Source organism: Panthera uncia, chromosome B4 (genome assembly GCF_023721935.1).
Source record: "Panthera uncia isolate 11264 chromosome B4, Puncia_PCG_1.0, whole genome shotgun sequence".
NCBI classification, from domain to species: Eukaryota; Metazoa; Chordata; class Mammalia; order Carnivora; family Felidae; genus Panthera; species Panthera uncia.
This window is the reverse complement of record NC_064809.1, coordinates 73,375,402-73,403,349: the sequence shown is the minus strand read 5'-3', so window position 1 is coordinate 73,403,349 and position 27,948 is coordinate 73,375,402. Positions and strand designations below refer to the sequence as shown.

Below are 27,948 nucleotides of genomic sequence, written 5' to 3'. Positions count from 1 at the left end.
GTATACTTATGAAGGGCTGTTTTGTGACCCAGTATGTGATCTATCTTGGAGAATGTTCCATGTGCACTCGAGAAGAAAGTATATTCTGTTGCTTTGGGATGCAGAGTTTTAAATATATCTGTCAAGTCCATCTGATCCAATGTATCATTCAGGGCCCTTGTTTCTTTATTGACTGTGTGTCTAGATGATCTGTCCATTTCTGTAAGTGGGGTGTTAAAGTCCCCTGCAATGACCACATTCTTATCAATAAGGCTGCTTATGTTTATGAGTAATTGTTTTATATATCTGGGGGCTCCGGTATTCAGCGCATAGACATTTATAATTGTTAGCTCTTCCTGATGGATAGACCCTGTAATTATTATATAATGCCCTTCTTCATCTCTTGTTACAGCCTTTAATTTAAAGTCTAGTTTGTCTGATATAAGTATGGCTACTCCAGCTTTCTTTTGGCTTCCAGTAGCATGATAAATAGTTCTCCATCCCCTCACTCTCAATCTAAAGGTGTCCTCAGATCTAAAATGAGTCTCTTGTAGACAGCAAACAGATGGGTCTTGTTTTTTTATCCATTCTGATACCCTATGTCTTTTGGTTGGCGCATTTAATCCATTTGCATTCAGTGTTATTATAGAAAGATATGGGTTTAGAGTCATTGTGATGTCTGTATGTTTTATGCTTGTGGTGATGTCTCTGGTACTTTGTCTCACAGCATCCCCCTTAGGATTTCTTGTAGGGCTGGTTTAGTGGTGACAAATTCCTTCAGTTTTTGTTTGTTTGGGAAGACCTTTATCTCTCCTTCTATTCTAAATGACAGACTTGCTGGATAAAGGATTCTCGGCTGCATATTTTTTTGTTTAGCACACTGAAGATATCGTGCCAATCCTTTCTGGCCTGCCAAATTTCAAAAGAGAGATCAGTCACGAGTCTTATAGGTCTCCCTTTATATATGAGGGCACGTTTATCCCTCGCTGCTTTCAGAATTTTCTCTTTATCCTTGTATTTTGCCAGTTTCACTATGATATGTCGTGCAGAAGATCGATTCAAGTTACATCTGAAGGGAGTTCTTGTGTCTCTTGGATTTCAATGCCTTTTTCCTTCCCCAGTTCAGGGAAGTTCTCAGCTATTATTTCTTCAAGTACACCTTCAGCACCTTTCCCTCTCTTTTCCTCCTCTGGGATACCAATTATGCGTATATTATTTCTTTTTAGTGTATCACTTAGTTCTCTAATTTTCCCCTCATACTCCTGGATTTTTTATCTCTCTTTCTCTCAGCTTCCTCTTTTTCCATAACTTTATCTTCTAGTTCACCTATTCTCTCCTCTGCCTCTTCAATCCGAGCTGTCATCATTTCCATTTTGTTTTGCATTTTGTTTAAAGCGCTTTTCAGTTCCTCGTGACTGTTCCTTAGTCCCTTGATCTCTGTGGCAAGAGATTCTCTGCTGTCCTCTATACTGTTTTCAAGCCCAGTGATTAATTTTATGACTATTATTCTAAATTCACTTTCTGTTATATTATTTAAATCCTTTTTGATCAGTTCATTAGCTGTTGTTATTTCCTGGAGAGTCTTCTGAGGGGAATTCTTCTGTTTGGTCATTTTGGATAGTCCCTGGAGTGGTGAGGACCTGCAGGGCACTTACCCTGTGCTGTGGTGTATAACTGGAGTTGGTGGGCGGGGCCGCAGTCCGACCTGATGTCTGCTCCCAGCCCACCGCTGGGGCCACAGTCAGACTGGTGTGTGCCTTCTCTTCCCCTCTCCTAGGGGCGGGATTCACTGTGGGTTGGCGTGGCCCGTCTGGGCTACTTGCACACTGCCAGGCTTGTGGTGCTGGGGATCTGGCATATTAGCCAGGGTGGGTAGGCAAGGTGCACGGGGGCAGGAGGGGCAGGCTTAGCTCGCTTCTCCTTAGGTGACCCACTTCAGGAAGGGCCCTGTGGCAGCGGGAGGGAGTCAGATCCGCTGCCGGAGGTTTGGCTCCGCAGAAGCACAGAGTTGGGTGTTTGCGCGGAGCGAGCAAGTTCCCTGGCAGGAACTGGTTCCCTTTGGGATTTTGGCTGGGGGATGGGCGGGGGAGATGGCGCTGGCGCCTTTGTTCCCCGCCAAGCTGAGCTCTGCCGTCCGGGGGCTCAGCAGCTCTCCCTCCCTTTGTCCTCCAGCCTTCCCGCTTTCCGAGCAGAGCTGTTAACTTATGACCTCCCAGACGCTAAGTCGCGCTTGCTGTCGGAACACAGTCCGTCCGGCCCCTCCGCTTTTGCCAGCCAGACTCGGGGGCTCTGCTTGGCCGGCGAGCCGTCCCTCCGCCCCGGCTCCCTCCCGCCAGTCCGTGGAGCCGCACCGCCTCGCCGCCCTTCCTACCCTCTTCCGTGGGCCTCTCGTCTGCACTTGGCTCCGAAGACTCTGTTCTGCTAATCCTCTGGCGGTTTTCTGGGTTATTTAGGCAGGTGTAGGTGGAATCTAAGTGATCAGCAGGACGCGCGGTGAGCCCAGCGTCCTCCTACACCGCCATCTTCCCTCCGACCATTATACTACATCTTCTTTATCCATTCATCCATCGTTGGACATTTGGGATCTTTCCATACTTTGGCTATTGTTTATAAGGCTTCTATAAACATTGGGGTGCATGTGTCCCTTTGAAACAGTATGCCTATATCCCTTGGATAAATACCTAGTAGTGCAATTGCTGGGTCGTAGGGTAGTTCTATTTTTAATTTTTTTGAGGAACCCCCATACTGCAGCCAGAGTGGCTGCACCAGCTTACATTCCCACCAGCAGTGCAAAAGAGATCCTCTGTCTCCACATCCTCGCCAACATCTGTTGTTGCCTGACCAACACTTGTTATCTCCTCTTCTTCGTGATAGCCATTCTAGTAGGTGTTAGGTGTTTTGATTTGCATTTACCTAATGATTAGTGATGTTGAGCATCCTTTCATGTACATATTGTCCATTTGTATGTCTTCTTTGGACAAATGTTTATTTAGGTTATCTGCCCATTTTAAAATCAGGTTGTTTTGTTTTTCTTTTTGGTTATTGAGTGGTAGGAATTCTTTATACAGTTTGGTTATTAGCCTCTTATCCAGTATATGGTTTGCAAAAATGTTCTCTCATTCTGTAGGTTGCCTTTTCACCTCATTGATGGTTTCTTTGCTGGGCAAAGGCTTTTAGATTTTTGCACTTTCGGTGTCACATCTAAAAAATCATTGCCCAGATTAATGTCAAGGAGCTTCTTCCTTATGTTTACTTCTAGAAGTTTTACAGTATCAGGTCTTATGTGTAAGTCTTTGATCCATTTTGAGTTAATTTTTGTGAGTGGTGTGAGATAGGGGTCCAGTCTTGTTTTTCTGCTTATAGTTATCTGGTTTCCCAGCACCATTTGTTGAAGAGGCTATCTTTCCCCCATTTGGTGTTCTTCGTTCTCTTGTCAAATATCAGTTAACAGTATATGCAGAAGGTTAATTTTGGGCTTTCTATTTTGTTCTATTGGCATACATGTTTATTTTTATGCCAACACCATACTGTTCGATTATTATAACTTTGTAGTAAAGTTGAAATCAGCAAATGTGATGCCTCTGGCTTTGTTATTCTGTTTCAGGATTTTTTGGCTCTTTGGGATCTTTTGTGGTTCAATACAAATTTTAGGATTCCTTATTCTATTTCTGTGAAAAATGCTTTTATTTAGGTAAATGCCCAACACCAGTGAAATCACTGGATCATATCAGAAAACTATTTTTAATTTTTTGAAGGACCTCCACACTGTTTTCCATAGTGGCTGCACCACTTTGCATTCCCATTAATTGTGAATGAGGCTTTCTTCTTTTCCACAACCTCGCCAACACTTGTTTCTTGTGCTGAGTTTAGCCATTCTCACAGGTGTGAGGTGACATCTCATTGTGGTTTTGCTTTGCATGTCCCTGATGATGAGTGATGTTGAACATCCTTTCATGTGTCTGTTGTCTATCTGTATGTTTTCTTTGGGAAAATGTCTGTTAATGTCTTCTGTCCATTTTTTAAAAAAATATTTATTTATTTTTGAGAGAGAAAGAGACAGAGCATGAGCAGGGGAGGGTCAGAGAGAGAGGGAGACACAGAATCCTAGGCAGGCTCCAGGCTTCAAGCTGTCAGCACAGAGCCTGACACAGGGCTTGAACCCACAAACCCCAAGATCATGATCTGAGCGGAAGTCAGATGTTTAACCAACTAAGCTACCCAGGCACCCCTTCTGTCCATTTCAATTAGATTCTTATTTTGTGTGTGTGTGGAGTTGTCTAAGTTCTTTATACATTTTGGATATTAACACTTTATTGGATATATACAAATCAGAGTGAAAAGTAGGATATCAATACATATAGTATAGACATGGAAAAGATAATAAAATGAATATTATGAGCCACTTTAATTGTTAACAAATCTGAGAATTTATGTGACTGGGCCAATTTCTCTAAAAACACATTTTTTCCAAGTCTGGCAGAAGAAGCAGAGGTCTGAATCATTTAATAGGTATTAAATAACTTGAATTCATTATTTTAAAAAAGCTCTTAGAAAGAAAACCCCAATCATACCAGTTTAATAGTGAATTCTTATGAATATATGAAGAAGTAACAACCAATATTACACAATTCTTCCACAGAATATAAAAGAGAGGATGCATCTTAATTCTTTTTATGAGTCTATTAAATCTTGATAATAAAACCGATGTGAAGTTTTACCTTTAATGTTTACTTATTTTTGAGAGAGACAGAGCACAAATGGGAAAGGAGCAAACAGAAAGGGAGACACAGAACCCAAAGCAGGCTCCAGGCTCTGAGCTGCCAACACAGAGCCTGATGTGGGGTTCGAACTCACAAACCATGAGATCACAACCTGAGCTGAAGTCAGACACTTAACCAACTGAGCCACCCAGGTGCCCCGTGAAGTTTTATGTTTAAAAATCAACTAATAGAATTGACCTTTCTAACTAATACAATTAGAAAATCTAGATGATAGCTCAATAGATACAGAAACACCATTTGATAAAACTCGACATAATTTATGCATAAAACACTTAGCAAACTACAAAAAGGAAAGAAAACTTTCTTAATCTGAAAAAGTTGATCTACAGAAAAAACCCCTTAAAATTAAGGAATGAATTTAACAAGTTCACTGATACATAAAAATAAATTATATTTTTCCATACCAATAAAATCACACATAGAATAACATTTAAAAATAATACCGCTTAAATAGAGTTAAAAAACATTAAATGCCCAATAATACATTTCACAAAAAGTACAAAAAACCTCTATAATAAAAGCTATAATATATTTCTGAGAGAAATTAAAAAGACCTAATTAAATGGAAAGTTATTTGGTTAATTGGGTGATTCAATATTGTGAAGATGCCACCCCTTTTCAACTTGATCTATAGACTCAGATACAATCAAAATCCTGGACGTTTTTGCTGTTGATAAGCTGATTCTAAAAAATTGTCTGAAAATACAAAGAACCAAGCACATCCTGAAGAATTGTGTTACAAGGAACCCTTCTACTTCCAAACTTCGAAGGCTGTTATAATGATATAATAGTAAACATAGTTTGTTATTGGTACAAAAGCAGACAAACTAATCATGGAACAAAATGGAAGAAGATTCAGAAACAGACCCACACATATATATGATTTATGATAAAAGCAATATTACAGTGCAGTGGGAACATAAATGGTGATGGGTAAATGCATTTCCATTTGGAAAAAATGAATCTTGACCTTTATCACACATTATGCACAGAAAGCAATTCCAGGTGGATTATAATAAAGCACTAAAGCTTAAAAAAAACCAGAATATTTTCATAAACTAAGAGTAAGGAAAAAAATTTTAACAGCACAAAAATAGCAAGTATATTATAAAGGAAAAATGATTACTTGGGGTTTATTACAATTAAGAATTTCTCTTCATCAGAACAACATTAAGAGAATGAAAGTCAATCCACAGGGCAGCAGAGGAAAGGGTGCTTAGCTTTATTAGCCATCAGAGAAATGCAAAGTACAGCCTTAAATGTAATCACAACTCACCCACTAGAATTATGAAATGAAAAACATAAAAATACCATGTGTATTTTATGGAGCAACTGGAATTCTCATAAACTACTATGGGAATATACAATTTTACAACCACGAAGGGAAAGTTCTTGGAAGTATGATGTATACCCTATTATCAAACAAAGCCATCTCTAGGTGTATACTAAAACAAAGCAAAACAAAAGTATCTATGCTCATTAAGGGATGTGTACAAGAATACTGACAGCTATACTATTCATAATAGCCATAAACCAAAACTACACAAATATCTTTCAACAGTAAAATGGGTGAATAAATTATACATTCACACAGTGGAAAATAATGCAACACTGAGAATAAACAATGAGCAAATACATTATACCTGAAGAGTTAGCTAAGTGCAATATTGAGTAAATTAAATCAGGCACAAAAGAAAAAGAAATAGATGGTATGATTCCACTTCTATGAAGAACAAAAGAAGACAAAAGTAATATATGGTATTGTATTACTTGTGAGGGTGGGATCGTGTTGCAAAGGGGGACTTGATTTGGTTGCCAGCTTTTTGGTCATATTCTCTTTGAGAAAATTTATTGTGTTGTATACTTATATTCTGTATGTCATATTTTGGTAAAAATAGGTCAAAAATGATTCATGTTTATATATTATTGAGACTGCTCCATAATTTGTTCAATTACGATCTCTATGTATAGAAAAAAATTAGAATAAGATATACTGAGTCTGGGTGTTAAATTATATACTAAGGCATCTGTCAGCATTTAACAAGATAGGCATTCAGCCAATTTTACTTAACATCAATTCAACAGATATCTGCATGCATGCAGTTCTAGCCTAACACCTAATCATCTCCATCCAGTTTGCTACCTGTACTATTGCAAAAACTTTCCCAAGGTTCTTCTCAGTGCATTTTTAACCTCCTTGTTTTTCAGGCTGTAGATGAGGGGATTCACTAGGGGAGTGACCACACCATACTGTATGGAGAAGATGAGCTCCAGAGGTGAGCCTGAGGTTGGCATGAGATAACGGAGGAAAGCTGAGCCATAGAAGAAGCTCAATGCAGTGAGGTGAGAGGAGCAGGTGGAGAAGGCCTTGCTTCTGCCTGAGGTGGAGCCGATGCTCAGGATGGTGGAGACTATGCGCACATAGGAGAAGAAAATCAGGAAGAATGTACCACCGCCATGCAGGAGTGTAGAACAGACCAGGACAGTGAGGCTGGTAGAGACATCAGAGCAGGACAAAGGGAAGAGGGAGGGCAACTCACAGCTATAGTGATGGATGATTTTCGCTTCACAGAAATCCAAGTTCATTGTCAGGGGGGTGTTAATGAGTGCATCTAGAAACCCCAGGCTCCATGAGCCCCATACAAGCTGCATATACAGCTGATTATTCATTACCTGGCCATAGAGGAGTGGGTGACAGATAGCAGCATAACGGTCATAGGCCATTGCTGAGAGTAAGCAGACTTCTGTTCCTCCAATGTCAAACACAAAGAAGGCTTGAGCCAGGCAGCCCCCCACTGAGATGGTTTTGCTCTGAGACAAGAGGTTCTCCAGCAGCTTGGGCACTATGGCAGTAGATAAACAAAAGTCCATGAAAGAGAGGTGGCTCAGGAAGAAGTACATAGGTGTGTGGAGATGGGGATCTTCCCTGATGAACAACAGCATCGATAGATTTCCCATTATAGTAAAGAGGTAAATCCCAAGGAAAAGCACAAAGAGCAGAACCTGGATGTGGGAGTCAACAGACAGGCCAAGGAGGATGAACTCTGTGATGGTGCTGTGGTTCCTCAAAGCCATTTAGAGGGAATATTCCCTAGAAGTAAACATAGGCAAAAACTTAAACCTCTGATGACCACATTCAATTACCAGAGGAGGGGGGTTTGAACCCAACTAACTTATATTTAATATTTGCCCTCATTGAATCTTTGGATCCTCTCTTCCCATACAGATATTCTGCTTCATCTGAATGGGTCAGTCTCAGTATGATATTATCCTATAGTTGATATTCTATCTCAGAGATTGCTGAAGAAGTTCACAATTTTTTAAAAAAATGTTTATTTATTTTGTGTGTGAGAGAGAGAGAGTGGGAGAGGGGCAGAGGGAGGGAGGGAGAGAATCCTACACAGGCTCAGTGCTCAAACCCACAAACAGTGAGATCATAAGCCAAGCTGAAATCAAGAGTCAGTTTCTCAACCAACTGAGCTACACAGGTGCCTCGGAATTCACAAATTTGTCCAGACCAGGACCATGACTAATTTAGTCAATTCCTTTCATTGAAACTTGTTAGCAGTGCCTGTCATTTGTATATTTTAGTGAACTGTCTATAATGGATGTTGCAAAACTTGTCATTTCTCTTCTGTCACTGAGTTTCTTACTCCCATTTAAAACCTTGCTAGGTTGCGTAATTGCTCAATGACATTATTTTGTCTTTCTTTAGCTTTTTTACAATCACTTTCATCTTTGCAGCAAGACTGAAATGTAATCATGAATGTAATGCATCATGAATCATGAATGTAATTCATGTAATCATGAATCTTAGTGCATGTGTGCCTGTGTGTGTGTGCATGTGTCTTTCTTTGCCTTTGTATGTTGGAGAACGGAGTAGCATGAATAAGGGCAGAGCTTGCTGGATCCATTTTACAGAAGAGAAAATGGAGTATCAGAGGTTATATTACTTGTCTAAATTGCCAATTTCAACAGTCAGCATTTGGTTGCACAGCATTTGGTTGCGCTCCAAGACAAGAGGTATCTCGTAGATATATCCTACCATGTCTTCCAACCAAAGCTTGGCAGTGAATGTCCTCCATCACCTGGTATCTATGTACCTATAGAATTGTCCATATACTTCCCTCTAGAAAGCCCCAATTCTGAGGGCAAACGAGTGTTGTTTTCCTCCGAGTACTTCATGGACATTCTTTCTTTCTGCCTTTGCTCAGCCTAGGCTCTATCTGGAATGCCCTCTCTTTATATCCAAATCTTATTTGTTTTTTGACATTCACCTTAATTTCAACTTTTTCCCCCGAGATCTTCATTGATCATTATCTTTCTGAATTCACCATAATATGTAATAATAGGAGAACTACTTATTATTGAGTGCCACATAAGTCCTAGGTACTTCTACTAAACTCCAGATGCAAGTTGAAGTAAATCATTATGTAAAGATTTTTTAAATAAGGAAACAAAAGTATTTGAGTATCATCCCAAATGATTAATACCATGATTCCAACTCTGAACTCTTTGATCATGAAGCCTGAATCTTTTCTATACTGAGTCTCTACCTCTTTTCTGAAGAGTTTCTTAAGAATTCTTGTTTCTCCATAATATGATCTAGCTCATCAGCTCATAATAAGTAACTCTCTTCCTTGTAGACTACCACATGAATCCCTGTTTTTCTGTCATAGTTAATGTTAGTACACATGTATAGTGTATTAATGTTTTCCATTTCGTGATACTGTAACTTCATGGAGGCAGTGATTGTGTTCTATAATGTTTGGCATCCAGAACCCTTGGCCTAGTGAAGGGATGTGCACAGAATGGAACCCCAATGAATATTTGTGGAATAAAGAAAGAAATGATGAAATGAAGAGTATAGACTGTACAAGTAACATTCTTGGGAAAGATTCCAGGCCCATAAGCTTGATAAAGATTCAACATTAAAGATAAGTGAAAGAGAAAGTAATTCTGTGTGTGTGTGTGTGTGTGTGTGTGTGTGTGTATAGGAGGAATCAGTATCAGAATTGGAGTCAGATTGCTGTAGCTGGAGAGGGTCTGGGAGTAGACTTTACCTGTTCCATTCACAATCCTTTTCTCCATTTGTTTATACTTCTATCATATTTCTATAAGCCCATTTATTCAGACATCAGATATTCACAGGTGGACTCCTATAAGCCAGGCTATGATAGGCACTAAGAAGAAGACAACCTTGTATATACAGCTGTTTAACTATTTTATAGGTACTCAGTTTTTTCTCTTTGTTTCACTCTTGTCTAGCATTCAGGGATTTATTCTCTTAGCTTTTCTTCTTGTGCCCAGTTTGAAACACTGTCTGGGGCTACATATTTAGGTTGTGCCTCTTGAAATCTGCCTGGCTTTGTAATGCCACACAAACTCTAGTCTGTCCCCTTGTGCTCAAAATCTGCTCTGTATTCTTGAGCCTTGTCCTGATATCACAGAGTTTGACCTTGATGTTGCCCAAAGGGATCACAATGAGTTCAATCCTGTAGAGTGGTCATCTTCCCAGTGCTTGTCCTTTCTGATTATTTCCCCACTATTAATATTGAATATTTACATACTTTCTCAAACTATAGGACTTTCTTAAATCCAGTTTACATCTCAGTTCTGACTATTGTCTTATATGCAGAATAGATGGCTGAAATAAACTTAAATTTAGCAGGTAAGGAGAACAAACTATTGAAAAAATAAATTGCAAGGACCCCTCTTATCTCTGCTTTTGTCAAGTCCTGTTAGAAGAAAACATTTTTCTGTTCTCTACACTAGTAAGTAAAACAAAATTAAAAAGTAAATTGAGGACACTCTCCTCAAGAATGTGAACACTTCTTTGTTTGGAATTTTCTGTATGAATTAAGCATATATTAACTTCAATTCTGTCACATTTACTCTGTCTGCCTTGTGTGTACTTACTCGTCTGGAAGGATCACAGTGCTCCAATTCACAGTGAAGTTTGTGAGATATAGCCTAGATTCAGAGTGAGTGGAGAAGAGATGCCCCAGATCTTTAAAGAGAGAAGAGAGGTCAATGCAGAAGACAGTTTAGAAATAAGCTGGGTTTTCTAATTTGCATTGGTGAGTCACATATGAACACTTTGTCAAACATGTCTGCAACCTTCAATTCTGTCTGATCTGCTTTACAGATCAAAATGATGTTGATTTGGGGGGCTTAAAAAAGTCATCCTAGGGGCGCCTGGGTGGCGCAGTCGGTTAAGCGTCCGACTTCAGCCAGGTCACGATCTCGCGGTCCGTGAGTTCGGGCCCCGCGTCAGGCTCTGGGCTGATGGCTCGGAGCCTGGAGCCTGTTTCCGATTCTGTGTCTCCCTCTCTCTCTGCCCCTCCCCCGTTCATGCTCTGTCTCTCTCTGTCCCAAAAATAAATTAAAAACGTTGAAAAAAAAATTAAAAAAAAAAAAAGTCATCCTATTTTATCATTGCATATTTATTCCACTGGAATGACTGTGTTTAAACACTTCAAATCAGTTACACTATTAACCCCTGTAGATGTAATGAATCAGGGTAGTGAGGATGGTGATGATATTGAAAGGATAATGCTTGATTCCAAGCACTTTGTATATATTAACCTACTTCTTTCATGCAAAAGTCCCATGATGTGGGTGTTTTATCTTCTTATCCCTTTTCTTTTTTTTAAACAGATGAGGGCCTGAGGCAGACAGCATTTAAGAACCATGCCCAAGGTCAAATAGACACCAAGTGGAGGAGCTGGAATTTGAGCTCAGGAAGTTCGGTAATGTATCTTTATCACATCCTTTCCAAGTTGTTGGGACAAGTTGTTGGGAAACCTCCCTTGACAAAGAGAACAAACGTAAGTTTCTTAACACTTTATCAATCTCAAATGTATTTAGTTTAAAAATGTTAGGGGCGCCTGGGTGGCTCAGTCCGTTGGGCGACCGACTTCGGCTCAGGTCATGATCTCGCAGTCGTGAGTTCGAGCCCTGCATTGGGCTCTGTGCTGACCGCTCAGAGCCTGGAGCCTGTTTCAGATTCTGTGTCTCCCTCTCTCTCTGCCCCTCCCCTGTTCATGCTCTGTCTCTCTCTGTCTCAAAAATAAACGTAAAGCTTTAAAAAAAAAGTTAATTTCACAAATGTTGGGATAGATGGATTAATAAGAAAGGCAAGAGAGAGAGTTTCAGTATTTCCTCTATTTACTGACCCAAAGTGGGAAAATTTATATACTCAGAAGCAGTATAAATTCCATGGGAATCTGGAAGGCCCCTGAGCTGGGAGAAGAGGTGAAAGTAGGAGGGTATGGAAAAAGAACATCAGCAAAAGATTTTTTAAAAATATTCCTTGACTTTTGCCCCTCCTCCTGTGTGCTTCAGCACCTGCATCAGTTTGAACCATTTGGGAGATTGAAGGAGTTATTAATAGAAAAAAAAGTTAACTTTTTGTGGCAAATGTGAGTGGATCCTAGAAAAGGAAAAATATATATACCATCGACTCTGATGATGTACTCTGCCCAATCCTCCTCTGACTGCTATGCTCCCAGTTGCATACTCTGCTTTCATTATATTCTTAGGGCCTAGACTAATGCAGAGTTTGTACCCAGAATGCATGAAGTCCTCATTCTCATTGCTTAATGTTAGTCATGAAGGCCAGAGAGTTTTTCCCAAGTAGCTGCTCAGAGTAGGTGAACACAGACTTTAATGCATGGAGAATATGAGTCTGCCTAGATTTGGGGGCTCAGTCTCCAGCAAATAAAAAGTCTATAAGAAGACCCAGGGTAAAAAAAAACCCCACATCTCAGAGACCCAGAAAGAGAAGGTATATGCAGAGAGGAAAACAATTTATCAGGGGAAAAAAGAGAGAGAGAGAGAGAGACAGAGAGACAGAGAGAGAAAGAGAGACTTCAGAGCAGTCACAGAGAGGACATTACCGAGCTCTGGGCTTTTTGTGCCTCAGAAGACTTCTTGCCACTCTGATCTTTTCTTCAGGCCATGAGGTCTCTATGTTCATAAAGACCAATTGCAAGTTTTTTCTGGGCCATGAAGATCAATTACCTGGGTGCTAGATACTCTCAAGGTCTGAAGCTTTGAGACATGTATCCTCTGAGCTCTAGTTTGGCCCTGCCCTTTTCTCCTACTGGCTATTGAAGACTCTCCAATCCTCCACAAAAGGTATGGAGAGCTTCTTTCTGATAGTCTTAAGTCTAACCCCTTGAGCATCCCTTTTTTCAGTTTTCTTTCTCACTATAAGTACTGTTGTACTAGGAGAATCCATGAAGTGAGTGATTCCCAGATATAACCCTTCAGAGGGGCAGGTGTAGATTAGGATTAGGCAGTCAGTAATTGGCCAGCTCAGCCTGGCACCCCAGGAGACCAAGAAACCAGTGTCCTTTATTCTCTGGAGTCACAGCTTAAAACCCAAATTTAGACTCACAAAACAAACAGAAATTTTTAAAAACTCAAGGGATTCTATTTTGAAACTTCTGTGTTGAGGCTTTGACTTTGATGAAAAACTCGAGTTTAGTGAGTTTGAAAGGAGGCAAGGTGGTAAAGACTGAGAATAAACTGAAGGTTGCTGGAGGGGAGGTGGGTGGGGGATGGGCTAAATGGGTGATGGGCATTAAGAAGGGCATTTGTTGGGATGAGCACTGACTGTTAAATGTAAGTGATGAGTCGCTGGGTTCTGCTCCAGAAACCAATACTACACTGTACGTAAACTAACTTGAATTTAAATAAATTAAAAGAAAAAAAGGAGGCAAGGTGGGTGGCAATATCCTTTGTGTGCTTAGTCTCAGTATGTCATACTGGGAAAGCAAAGGGAAGCTGTGTTTTGATCTTTAAACTCAGGTTATTTTCCTTTACCCTTGTGATTTGAATTCATAAATATCTCTCAGATGAATATTTTAGTGATCAGCTAGTTGTGTCAACAATCAGAGAGGTTTTTGGGGAAATAGTTGAATGCAGGTCATGAAAGCCAAAGATGGTGAAGGACTGAGCAATCATCAGTGACAAATGCAGCCGTTTGATTCTGAATGACTAGAAATACAAAATACCCATTGGATTTTAGACATATGGTCTATTGTTGTCTATAAGGAACAGTGGGATTAATGCTAAAACCTGGTGTGTTTTCAAAGTTTTGGAAGAGAATGAGACCAAAGTAAACATAATGATCAATGTTTATTAATTACTTACCGAATTCCAGGTTTTGTCCCACACACTTTAGGCATAATAAGTATTTCTCCCCAACTCTAGGAGCTGGAACCTTTTATTACCCTCATTTACCCCAGATGAGGGAACTGAGGCACAGTTGAATATCTGGTCTAAGTTTATAAAGCTAGTAAGTGGTGGAGTCAGGATTAAAATTTCTATCATAAGACTTCAAACACTGCTTTTTGCAACTATGTTAAATAGCCTCAAATGGGGAAATTGAGTTTAAGGTTTGATCTATATATGCTTGTAGACAGAAAAAGAGCTGATGGTACAAAACAAAAAGAGAGGAGGCTCAGAAAGCCAAGTCTAGTGCTCTGCTGGAGGACAGTGCCCTGCTCTGGAGAATGACATCGGGTCGGCAGGCAGGGCACATTCCACATCAAGAACCCATTCCTGAATTCACATGATAATAAACAGCTAAATAGGTGTTTCTTTTTTCTTTTTTTGGTATACAGATAACCTGGATTTGGACATACCTGGGATTTGTATAAGTAATCACTAAAAACAATGGGATGATTTTCAAAGATATTTAAAAGTAACATTAATGTAAAGTTGCAAGCATAGCTTATTTTTGATAACAAAATCAGACAATAACAAAAAATGAAAGGACGTTTATGTAATGCCCCCAATTTTGAATCCGAGAGACCACCAAGGAGCCGATACTGATGCAAACGCACGAGGGTTTATTTGCAAGCTCGAGCTTGGGCCCAAGTATACCCGACACAGCGGAGCAGGGACTTGGACCCCTAGGTTAAGAGGTGTAGCAGTGGTGTAAGAGGTGTAGCAGTGGCCAATGAGATTGTTACACACACAGAAAGTTGCATAGTCATGTCAGTCCACACACAGGTGGCCAATTGAATTACAATTTACCCTACAGTAACTGTTTGAATTAGCCTATCACTCTGGTCAGAATTGGCGTGCAAGTTTGGCGGGCAAAAGGCGGGGTTTACATTCTTTGGTGGTTAGGGGTTCCGCATTCCTATGTGAGCCGATTTCCAGTAAGGGTGTGCTCAACATCTTGACTAGGGTGGGGGAGTGTCTTAAGCAATAAGTAGGTCATGTGGGGGTTATACATGAGATGGTGGGTATAACACAAAATGGAGTTAGTCTTGCTCTGCTTATCCAGGGGTAGGGGATTTTTGTTAAATTCCTTGGGTCCCACAGTTTATAAACTTATAAGGGAAGTTCACAAGCACAAAATTTAGGGGTGCCTAGGTGGCTCAGTTGGTTGAGCATCTGACTTTGGCTCAGGTAACGATCTCATGGTTCACGGGTTTGAGTCCTGCATCCAGCTCTATGCTGACAGCTCAGAGCCTGGAGGCTGCTTTGGATTCTGTTTCTCCCTCTCTTTCTGCCCTTTCCCTGCTCATGCTCTGTCTCTCTCGCTCCCAAAAATAAATAAACATCAAAACATTTTTATTGAAAAAAAAAAAACAACCCACAAAATTTAAGGTGATACATTGATATGCCCCAATTCGAGAACCCCCCCCCCCCGAAAACAAACCACCAGAGTCCAGAGTCAAAGCCAAGCGGCAAGGGTCATTTATTGCAGGTTCGAACCCGGTCCTCCGCGCGCTCGTTGCCGGTGACGCTAAGAGGCCCCGAGTGAGGATCTTACAGCTTCTTTTATAGACAGGCACAAACAAGTTAGGAATTTTTTTGTGTGGTTACAGAGCTGTTATTGGTTGACATTTAAATTTGAACACTCAGCAGAACTTGATTGGTTCCCGCCTTTTTTTCAAACCACTCAGCAGGACTTGATTGGTTCCCGCCTTTTTTTCAAACCACTCAGCAGAACTTGATTGGTTCCCGCCTTTAGGTCAGACCACAACTGGGCACGCCCTGGCTGGTTCCCGAACGGTGGGGGGGGGGGGGGGGGGAGGTCTTTTCTTTGCAGTACACCTGGTAATTTTTCTCTTAGTCTCTCAATATAACTTCTCAAATGATAGTGATGAGGTTTTTGGGGTGATAGTGGGACTTGTGGGGTCTGGAGTTGACAGCTGAGAAAGAATTCTTAAAGATGTCTTTGGTGCCAAAAGGTGATTTTATTGGAGCACGGGGACAGGATCCGTGGGCAGGAAGAGCTACCCTGGGACCATGAGGAGAGGCTGGTTATATACTATGGAGTTGGGGGAGATAAAGTCCAGGGAAAGTTTCCAGTGAGATTTTCATACACTAAAGAAGACTCCCAGGATAGTGGAGGCCTAGCTATATGTCAATCTAAGGTTGTTTTCCCCCAGCAAAGTATTAACATTAAGACAGCAGGGAGTTCCTGAGCAAACCTTTTACTCTGCCAGCCTCAAGTATTTGTCAATGGGCTGCAGGTTATAAGGAAATTTAGTTCTATCTGCCATTTCCTTCTGTCTTTGTTTCCCACATCACTATGGAGGGGTGATGGGGACTTAGGTCCTGCGGGACTATGATCTCTATCAGTTAACCATTTGTTTTTCTCCTTTCCTTTGTTCTTGGGCAGCCAGGAGTTCCAGAGGAGTAGCACACATATCCCACCTGGGGGTGGGGGGTGGTGGTGTTTGTGGCCTGTCAGCTTGCCTAATGCTCCCTCATCAATCAGAGAAGGGAAGAAATCAAAGGTAAATTTAATTATGAATAATTTTAGTTTTAGGTTAGGAGGTGGGGTCATGCTTCATAATACTTTTATAAACAAATGAACAACCGTTTGATATTTGTTTTTCTCTGCTTGACTTACTTCGCTTTGCATAATACATTCTAGCTCCATCCATGTCATTGCAAATGGCAAGATTTCTTTCTTTTTTTTTTTTGATGGCTGAGTAATATTCAAGTATATGATTTCACTCATATGTGGAATTTAAGAAACGAAACGGATGAACATATGGGAAGGGGGAGAGGGGAAGAGAAGAAAGGGAAACAGCACAAGAAACTCTTAATGATAGAAAACTAATTGAGGGTTGATGGAGGGAGGTGGGTGGGAGATGGGCTAGATGGGTGATGGGTACTAAGGAGGGCATTTGTGATGAGCACTGAGTATTGTATGCAGGTGATTAACCCTGAATTCTACTTCTGAAACCAATATTGTACCGTATGTTAAGTAATACATAAAAAAATAAATAAAAAGAAAAAGAAAAAAGAAAACACACATACGCAAACAAACAAACAAACAAACAAAACACCAATGAACAACCTAACAAAAAGAGATGAAATAAAATAGTATATATGATAGTACATTATGAATAGGAATTAGGAATAATTCAATCATATGCTTTCCTGGCTTCTTTCCTAAGCCAGGAAAAATTAAAAAGGCAAGAAAGTAAGAAAGGAAGGAAGTAGGAAGGAAAGGAAGGAAGGAAGGAAGGAAGGAAGGAAGGAAGAAAGGAGAAACAGATGGCAAAAGGGAGAGAGGAAGAGGGGACAACTCCTTGGAACAGTTTCTAGATAAACAAAATGTTCAGTGGTAGGGGAATTGTTAAACTATGTCCTATTTTGTTCTTTATATAATATTATAGAGACTAAAATATTTTTGGAAATAGAAGACGCTTACTTTATGAGAAGTAAAATTACAGAAATAAAATTGCTTATAAATTATAATCATGGCTATATATAACAATGTACCCTAGAAGTATCTGGGTGACTCAGTTAGTTGAGCATCTGACTCCTGATTTTGGCTCAGGTCATGATCTCATGGTTTGTGAGTTTGAGCCCTGCATTTGGCTCTGTGTGGACAGTGGGGGGCCTGCCTAGGATTTTGTCTTCTCCCTTTCTCTCTGCCGCTCCCCTGCTCTCTCTTTCTCTCAAAATACATAAATATGAAAAAACCTAAAATACAAAAGAATGTACCCTAAAGACAGTTCTCATAGAAAAATTGGGCTGGGATATACCTAAATGTTAATAGTGGTTTTCACCGTATAGTAGAACCATTTCACTCTATTTTAATAATTCCTAATTTAAAAATATTTGAAGAAAAATGTTAGTATTTTACATGAAGTAATAATACTTTATGATTTCAACACAGTAAAAAATAAAGTGAAAAATAATCTAAACTGCACAACAGTGTTCATGGAATATTTTCAGTCTTGTCTATAACATGAAGAAAAATAAAGAGATATTGACTTGCTTCATAAATCCATGTATTGCAAAAATATATGCAAATATGAGACAAATATCTAAAAAAATGGAGTCCTCATAAATTGTAAATTTAATTAATCAAATACTAAGAATTTAATATTTGATAAATGCAGCTTTTAAAATGCCATTCAATGAGAAAGGCAAGTTGACTGAAAACTTTTGAAATTTCCAAAGTAGAAAACAGATCTAAAATAGGACAAAATGTTGGAAAAGCTGCAACAGGTCTATCTTACATGACATTCTGAAATTAGAGAACAAGAGACATTCAGTAGATGTTTGGTTAGTGGAGGTGATTATTAGGCAAAATTGCTTTAGCCAAATTTCCTTTAGGAAACAAACAAAAAGTAAAGAACAAAATCTTAGGTGGATTTGCTGGATCAGTGGAAGACCCAGGGGAGGCCTGCAGAGGGCACTACTGCGTGGGAAAAGAGGCACTGTAAAGTGCGTATGAGGGGTACAAAAAGTAAGAGGGAGGCTTAAACAGCCTCTTTCTGAAGGCTGCCTAGTATTTTCCAGTTACCAGAGTTTGGAGAAAAACTCACAGGCTTCTTGGAACCCCAAGTTATAATATTTGCCTTGGAGTAGCGTTACAGAAATCACATTTGTTCTTTGCCTACATTTCTATGCATTCACGGGTGGGGGGGGGCAGTGAATGCCTGAGATCCATCCTTTAAGCTAAGCAAGAGTTGCTCTGCAGGGCAGGCACAGACCTAGGTACCTGAAGAGTATGAATAAGAATAAAAAGGAGAAGGAGAAAAAGAGGAAGCAGAGGAGTCAGTGGTGGGGGCACCACAGCCACGTTCTGATTCTGGCAGGAGCAGTGCGGCGATTTTCAGCGGTCCTGGCATCACTGTGATCCCTCTTCTCAGTGGTCCTGGCCCTGGTGCCCCCCCCCCCCCCCCCCAAGAACACAGCAGCCAATGTAGAACTATCAGCTTCAGTGTAAGGTTGGAATGACTTCTTCATTCTTTTTTGCTTCTCTAAGACCCCCTCCATCCTTTCCCTTTTGGCCATCCTGTCAGTCCAACAACTTAGAATTAAATCCACTTTCATTTAAGGTATTTTAGAGTAAATTACAGTGTTTGTGTGGCTTAATATTTGGATTTCTAAGATTTCTAGGATGCTTTGGCAAATGGTTTTGTGTAGATGTCTAGGATGCTTTGGTTTTATGCAGTTTTTCCGATTAGTCTTCTCCATGACCGTCCTTTTCCCCCACCCCCTCAGGAAATTCCTACCCAGGTTTCTCTCTCTGCACTTCTTTTCTAAACCTCATCATTTTCTCCAGAACAAGATCTACCATACTTAAGCCTTCTGAGCCACCCGTAAAACCTAGAAGGGGAAACTTGCAGGGCTGCTATAGGACCCTACAATGAATGAAATTCTCTGGCATTTGCTATAATGCTTCATAGGACTTGTGGAAGGTGTCTGCGGGCCTGGAGTTTAGCCCCGCAAACTGACTTCCTTTCTCAGACACCTTCAGCTGCATCTGCCTTGCCTTTAAGACCCTCTTCAATCAGAGTTTATCCTAAACCCACCTACCACTCACACTTCCACAATCTCAAGCCTGTATCTTTCTTCCTTTAAAGACTTTGTAGCAAAACTTTACCCCCAGGTTCATACCCACAGGAATCCATGTAAGACTTCAACACAAACAATTTCCCCAGTGCTACGCATTTTGTTAATGTCTTGCAAACAAAAGGAATAATATATATCTATGGCTGTAACCAAATTACTTTAATTGAAATAATTACCTGACGCATGTTTTCTGCCTCTAAGAAAGAAAAATATTAACCAAAGAAAGAAAATACTTGCTGCTATTTTTTTGGTGCAATTCCAAACAGAGGCAGCTTTAAAAGATATTTTGTCATATCTGACTTTATGAGCAAACAAAAATTTTCCTTAATGCTTATTATTCAGGTATCTTGCTATAATTCTGTCCTGCTTCCCAATCATCTGCTGCTTGTCATCTGCTACCTGAGATGTTGTAAACTTTTCTGCAACATGTTTTTCAGAGATGCTTTTACTTCCTTGTTCTTTAGGCTATAAACAAGGGGATTCACTAGGGGAGTGACCACACTGTACTGAATGGAAAAAACCAACTCCCATGGGGAACCTGAGGTTGGCATGAGATAGCGAAGAAAACCTGAGCCGTAAAATAAGCTCACTGCGGTGAGGTGGGAGGAGCAGGTGGAGAAGGCCTTGCTTCTGCCTGAGGTGGAGGTGATGCTCAGGATGGTGGAGACAATACGGGCGTAAGAGAAGAAGACCAAAATGAAGGTCCCAAAGGCATGCAGGAGGGCAGAGCCGAGCAGAACTGCAAAGTTATCAGAGCTATTGGAACAGGATAGAGGGAACAGAGAAGGAATCTCACAAATGAAGTTGGAGATGACTTGCGTCTCACAGAAGTCCAAATTCCAGGCTAGGAGGGTATTGATGAAAGCATCCAAAAAGGCCAGACCCCAAGATCCCCATGCCAGTCCCACACACAGCTCATTGCTCATCATCTGACCATAGAGTAGAGGGTAGCAAATGGCAGCATAGCGGTCATAGGCCATGACTGCAAGGAGGCAGAGCTCTGTTCCCCCAAAGGCAAGCACAAAGAAGGCCTGGCTCAAACAGTCTTCCACTGAGATGGCTTTCTTCTCAGACAGGAGGTTCTCTAGCATCTTGGGCACAGTGACCGAAGAATAACAGAGATCCAGGAAGGAGAGGTGATTCAAGAAGAAGTACATGGGTGTGTGAAGGTGAGAATTGGTCCTGATAACCAGGATTATCAACAGGTTCCCTGACAGAGTCAGGAGGTAAACTACCAGGAAAAGCACAAAGACTAGAGCCTGGGTATGATGATCTTCCGGGACTCCAAGAAGGAGAAACTCAATGATGGTGCTGTGATTTACCAAGGCCATTTAAAGATGATAATACTTTGGAAGAAAACACAAAGAGAAATAATATATCAACCATCTCCTCTGTCAACCCAAAGCTTCTACTTATTCTATGTACATACACTTTTTTTTCTTCATCTGCTCATTATTGCCATACTTGTTTAATATCTCTCATGCAGTCCCTTGAAGCATGCATGGCCTTCCCTTTTCTGATTTCCTGGTGTATCAGCCCTGAATATTCTGTGCTTTTTCCATTTGTTGCTCTTTTCTTACAAATAGCTCTAGAGAAATTCACATAATTTTTCAGATCTGACCCTTGAATAATTTTTATCTCTTTAAACTGGGCCATTGATCTTGTTCTATAATGTTCTGCTCAAGAACTCATTTTCTGTAGAAGATGCTGTAATCCTGTTTTCCTCAGTCAGTCTTTCGCCTTACATTCAAGACTTTGTAATAGTTTGTTACTAATTAATTATGTACATTTGTGTTATCTTTTTTCTCTTTATTATTTTGCATATATTTGGAACATTTGATCTTAGAGATAATTTTGAAAGCTGTGTGTGTGTGTGTGTGTTAGGGAGTTGAGATAAGGGAGGAAACTACCAAACATTTTATAAAGTTACAAAATATAGCCAAGAAATAATAAAGGTAAAACAGAACTGAGTTGTTCATCAAAAGAAACCACTAAAAAAAGAGAGAAGTCCTAGCCATATCAATCAGACAACAAATCACTGTAGTAATCAAATTGCCAATTGGTGAGGAAGAAGTAAAACTTTCACTATTTGCAGATGACATGATATTCTATATAGAAAACCCTAAAGACTCCACCAAAAAAACAGCTAGAACTGATAAACAAATTTAATAAACTTGCAGGATACAAAATCAACGTACAGCAACTTGTTGCATTTCTATACACCAATAATGACACAGCAGAAAGAGAAATTAAGAAAACAATTCCAATTTCAATTGCACCTAAAATAATGATACCTTAATAAATCTAGCTAAAGAGGTAAAAGAATTATACTCTGAAAACTATAAAACACTGATGAAAGAAATTGAAGATGACACAAAGAAATAGATAGACATTCCATGCTCATGGATTGGAAGAACAAATATTGTTAAAATATCTAACTGTCGAAAAGAATCCATAGATGTAGTGCAATCCCTATCAAAATACCAACAGCATTTCTCACAGAACTAGAACAAACAATCCTAAAATTTGTTTGAAACCACAAAAGACTCTGACTAGCCAAAGCAATCTGGAAAGAGAAAAGCAAAGCTGGAGGCATTACAATTCTGGACTTCAAGTTACATTACAAAGCTGTAGTAATCAAACCAGTAGGGTACTGGCACAAAAATAGACACCTAGATCAATAGGACAGAATAGAAAACCCAGAAATGAACCCACAACAATATGGTCAGTTAATATGGTCTTCCTGGCTTTCCTCACTCATGCTAGATAGTATTTAGGCATCTCTCTATATTCCAAGCCCTCCTGAAAGATCAGATACAGGTTACCTATCAGTTGTGTCCAGTGGGTAATGTGTGGTTTAGGGTGGCACACCAAGTTGATTCAGACTCGGCAGTGAAAAAGAAAAATCAAATGGAAAAGTCAATTTTAATGTGTCTTTCTCATCTCTGTGCTTGCAAAATTCTCTTGAATAAACATCCTCTCTGACTTCTACATTAGTTAATTAAATATATTCAATTTAATTGAAAAAAATTTAAGTACTTTCAATTTGCTGCCTCACTTTGAGCTGATAGTTGCTTCATTCTACCACATTTACATTCAGCATAGATCAGGGCCACACGGCCTGTCAGCAAGGTAGGTAGAACCCTATATTGTGAGATTCCAGATTTTCTCACCCCTGTCCCCAAGATCCTTTGGTGACAGAGTGAGGCCAAAGCTTATTTTAACTGTATAGTGAAGATAAACACAGATTACAAATTCTGCTCACTTACCTTTGAAGAGCGAACACAGTGGATTCAATTCACATTGAAGTCTGAATGACTAGTTTTGAATTTCAGCAAAGGGGAAGAAGACTGGTTTCTTTGCTTACAGGGAGAAGAGTGGTAGCTCCAGCTGGAGCCCAGGGCTTTCCTCTGAATATGATACTTGTTTTGCCAACTTGCCAGGGATAGCTTGAGTACTTCTCAGATGGCCACTTATTGGTATCTTGTCTACATTTTTTCACAATCTATCTTAAAGAGAGGTGTGGCAGGAGGTTACTTGGATTAAATCATTTTAAGAAAAACATTCATTTTATGAAAAAAAACCCAGGTGGTTTATATGGCTGGAATTTCACTATTGGGAATTCACATCTCCCGGTATTTTCCCAATATTTCTTAAAATAATCTGTGTCTACATTTAAAATTCAATCAGCTGTGGGAGACATAGCACATTATTTTATTTATAAATTATTAAAATATTTAGGTCTAATAATTTTATCCTATTATTTCCAAAGATATAGGTAGCTGAGGATTACTCTACATCTAACACTTCATCTGCCCAGTGTAATCACATGGAAAATGTTGAGAATTGGAAAAAATGTCTGGCAAGGTGTAGTAATGAGGATAGGAGGAAAAACAGTTACTGCTAGAAGAGAGAACTTGTCTGCCCCTGGTTGGGAGGCATCTGGAATGGGGAGAAGCAGTGTGCATAGAAGTTACATTTCACTGACCTTAGTATTTCCCCCTGAAATCTTTTTTTCCTTTTCCTTTTACCATCTACATTACTGGAGACTAGAACTGATAGGGAGGAAAAAAAATTAACTCTCTTTTCTAGCATATGCGATTAGGCTTTTATAATATATAACATTTATAATATATAACATATTCTATAAATTCTAGCCATCCAGGAACTCCCTGTCTACTCTGTTGTGTTTCCTCTATATGTCTTCAGAATAGGAACCTCTCACCTGCTTGTTTCAGTCTCCCTTAAACCTGAAATTTCTAGATTAGTGAAAAATTTGTAGAAAGAATGCAAGAAATCAACAAAACCCATTGTCAACAATACTCTGGAAGCACAGACAAGCATTATTGAGAAGATAGTAAGAATGACTGATGACAAAACCCTTGGTGGAGGACAAATCTTTAAAGCCTTGTTTGATGTAACTAACTGGTGGTTAGAGTTCTGAGCTAGGCTCCAGCACAGGGAAATAGTGATGTTTGGGTACAGATGAGAAGGGTGGCCTCAAAGAGACAGGAGTAGAAGGTCAGATGAGGAGAGATAAATATAACCTGGAAGTCTCTAGTGGGGGTGGGGATGGGGTGAAGACCATTACAGATACCATGGAGGACATTACCCAGCTCATGACACTTCCTGGCACAGAAGACATCTGTTTGCTCTGGTTTTTCCATAGGGTAAGGAGTCATCCGCAATCAGGTGCTCTTTTTGCAAGAATCAGTACTTCTAGACTCCAATTATTGAACTAGTAGATAATTTTTTTCTTAGTTAGAAGTCTCAGTGATGGCAGGAAAATAGACTGTCTCTGATAAACATGTTTTAAATAACATGTTTCGGTCTTTCTTACTAACCACGGTAGAAAAATACTCAGATTCCTACAAGAGGTATCTGAGAAACCTGTCTCATGTGATCCAGATGAAATCAGATGTCTCTCATGGGCATCTGTTCCTTTAGCTGCCTTTGTGATTCTAAATACTGGGCTAAAGTATCAGTGAAGAAGCAATTTCCGGACATAATCCATTAGAAAGGCAATCAGTAAATTGGCCAGCTGAGTTTGGGGACTCAGGAGACAGATGAATTTCTAAATTCCCTGAAGTCACAGCCAAATGCCAGACTTTAATTAACCAGAAGAGTTGAAACTTGTAAGAATCATAGGGCATTCTCTCTCTGTGTGTTCAGACCATTTGGGTCAAAGCAAACGTCTTGATCCTTTGGTGGATGTCTCGCGGGTTTTGAAAGTCGGAAGGCTGGGTAGCAGTTTCCAGTGGACCTGTAAGGAGCTGGATGGTTCATTTAGGAAATCACAGGGAATTATTTTCCTCCATCCATATGAATGGGGAAATACACAAATTGTGATGATCAAAGGAGTTAATCAACAGAAAATGTATTTTTATATGTCTAATCAATTTTTCCCATCCTAGATTGATAAAGCTTTATGATTCAGCCCACTTATGGTATGGTAGACTCAGGCCAACAAAAATTACAACATTCCCACCATCATTGGCATAGGATTTTCATAATTTCATAGTCTCAACAACACTTTATAGTTTTAATCTTTAAAATTTTTGCCAATATGTGAATACATATAAGGTTTTTAACTATAATTCTCACTTCCCTGATTACTAAAGGTTGAGCATGCTTTTATAGTTTTTAACATTTTATTTTATCATGGTAAGAACACTTAACATGAGATCTTCCCTCTTAACAAATTTCAAGTGTGCAACACATTATTTATAGTGGGTACAATGCTGTTCAACAGATCTCTAGAGCGTATTCATCTTGCTGAACTGAAACTTTATGCCTATTGATTAGTAACTACTTATTTCCACTTCTCCCCATTCCCTAGAAATCACTATTCCACTCTTAGATCCTATGAATTTTGCTATTTTAGATAACTCATGTAAATGGACTCATGCGGTATTTTTCTTTCTGTGACTGGCTTATTTCACTTGGCATAATGCCTTCCAGAGTCATCCACGTTGTTGCATATTGAAGCATTTCCTTTTTCTTTTTTTAAATAATTTCCTTCTTTTTAAATGCTGAAGAGTATTCCATTATGTGTCAATATTGCATTTCTTTATCTGTTTGTCCTCTGATAAACATTTAAGTTACCTCCACATGTTGGCTATTGGAAAGAGTGCTGCAATGAGCATGAGAGAGCTAATATTCTTTGAGATACTGATATCGACACTCTTGGATAAGTACCCAAATGTGTGATTGCTGGACAGTATCATAGCTCTATTTTTATTTTTTTTTGGACTCTCCATACTGTTAGCTATAGTGGTTGCACCATTTTGCTTTCCCATCAACAGAGTGCAGGGGCTCAAATTTCTCTACATTGTCACCAACACATGTCATGTTTTCTTATAGTAGCCACTCTGACAGGTGTGAGGTGATATCACCTTGTGGTTTTGATTTGCATTTCCCAATGTGTAGCTGTAAATACCTACATGGAAGGAAAAGACACATCTCAAATGAAGAAAATAACTTTTCACCTTAAGGAACAAAATACAGAAGAACAAACCAAACCCAAGAAGAAAGGAAATAAATATTAGAGTGGAGCTAAATGAAATAGAAAATAGAAAAACAGGGGCGCCTGGGTGGCTCAGTCAGTTAAATGTTGGACTTTGGCTCAGGTCATGATCTCACAGTTCTCGTGGGTTCGAGCCCCGCATTGGGCTCTGTGCTGACAGCTCGGAGCCTGGAGCCTTTTTCGGATTCTGTGTCTCCTTCTCTCTCTGTACTCCTCCCCCGCTCATGCTCTGTCTCTCTCTCTCTGTCAAAAATAAATAAACATTAAAAAAAAACTTAAAAAGAAATAGGCATTTGACTTCAATGTATATTGAAGCAGCAGTATGTCCTCTTGCAAGTTAAAGAGAGCAGAATTTGAAATCAGTGATTGTCTTTAGTTGCAAGGTTTAAACGATGCCTCTCTCTTCCTTGTCTCTAGTCAGAGACATCCCTCTGCCGGGGGCAGGGCTCGCAGATCATGGAAGCTCACATTGTGCAGGGTTAGCATGGGAAAGAGGTTTTCAAATATTGAATCTCTAACTCTAACTCTAGCTTCTTGAACATTCTTTGGATATGCTGGGGTTTACTGAAGCTGAGTGTTCTGGAACAAAAATGGAATAACATTCAGGTTTATACTGAAAGTTAAATATGGAAAAACTGGGGCAAATATCTAGCCCAAACTAGACAGTATCAGACCTGTAAACACAGAGAACACACTGATGGTTGTCAGAGGGTAGGGAGGGGTAGGGGAATGGGCAATATGGGTGAAGGGGCATGGGAGATACAGCATTCCAGTTATGGAATGAATGAATCATGGGAATAAAAGGCACAGCATAAGGAATACAGTCAATGATTCTGCAGTAGTGATGTGTCGGGACAGATGGTAGTAACTACACTTATGGTGAACATTGTGTAATGTACAAACTTGTTGGATCACTATCTTGTACACCTAAAATGAATGTAACATTGTCAATGACAGTAGGAAAAAAATAGCTGAAGCTTTATGTTTAACATTAAAAAAACCCCGAGGCTTAGATTGATAAATCTTGTTTGGGTCTCCAATTTGAACAGCTAGAATTTATATCAACTCTACCTGACTCTGTGTCCAGAGCTTATTCTATTATTGTACAGTGCTGTTTCCAAGTTCCTCCTGAACAAAGTAAAACTTCTGTGCTCAACATTTAAGGATTAACCAATCTTTGTAGTAACACCTACACGTGCAGATACCGTGTTTCACTTGGTCTTGTTTGGGTCCATGGTGCTGGGTAGTTTAAAAGTTCCCTGGATGGTTCTAGCATGCCTCCAGGCTGCAGAATTCAGGGAACACATTTGTCTGACCTGACTTCTCCAGATGCCCTCATTACTCTTCTTCTCCCTGCCTTGACTTTAGCTGATACTTGGCTAAAATTTTTAGCCTTCAAATTCTGACCCAAATGCTACTTACTTTTCAACCTTCACCTTAATTTCTACTTCTTCCATTATATCCATCTTGATTATTTCCTTCTATGCCTGCTTGGGTTATGGAAATAAGCGATATCATGGTTCTTGCTTTTCCACAGTTTTCCTTTCTTTGGTTTCAGTTCCTATGGTCAACCATGGTGCAGAAGCAGATGCTTCTCCTTCTGACCTATTGTCAGAGGATCCACAGGCGTTCATTTTGTAGTGGTTGTGAAGGGCTGGCAGGAGGCTTCTCCTCTGCCACACTCACTGGCACCTAAATATTCCTCTCTCTTCCCTAGCAGGTGTGAGCCAGTAGCACATTTCTGTCCTCATGTGGAGGGTTGCTTAAATCTATTCATCTACACGCATATTCATCTCAGTTAGATAA

The 27,948-nt window shown here is 39.8% G+C and overlaps 2 protein-coding genes across 2 annotated transcripts; both read right to left on the bottom strand.

Annotated features, from left to right (window-relative positions):
- Positions 1-6,908: 6,908 nt before the first annotated feature.
- Positions 6,909-7,845, bottom strand: LOC125920209 (olfactory receptor 8S1-like). The gene has a single exon (XM_049627261.1). The coding sequence runs from the start codon at positions 7,833-7,835 to the stop codon at positions 6,909-6,911; it is 927 nt and encodes a 308-aa protein (XP_049483218.1). The 5' UTR covers positions 7,836-7,845.
- A 12,166-nt stretch (positions 7,846-20,011) lies between these two features.
- On the bottom strand, positions 20,012-20,950 carry LOC125920220 (olfactory receptor 8S1-like). Its single transcript, XM_049627286.1, has one exon. The coding sequence runs from the start codon at positions 20,945-20,947 to the stop codon at positions 20,012-20,014; it is 936 nt and encodes a 311-aa protein (XP_049483243.1). The 5' UTR covers positions 20,948-20,950.
- Between the last annotated feature and the right edge of the window lie 6,998 nt (positions 20,951-27,948).

Bases quoted from the DNA above. Each gene is read 5' to 3' on its own strand.
- LOC125920220 (XM_049627286.1), bottom strand. From the start codon at position 20,947: ATGGCCTTGGTAAATCACAGCACCATCATTGAGTTTCTCCTTCTTGGA.
- LOC125920209 (XM_049627261.1), bottom strand. From the start codon at position 7,835: ATGGCTTTGAGGAACCACAGCACCATCACAGAGTTCATCCTCCTTGGC.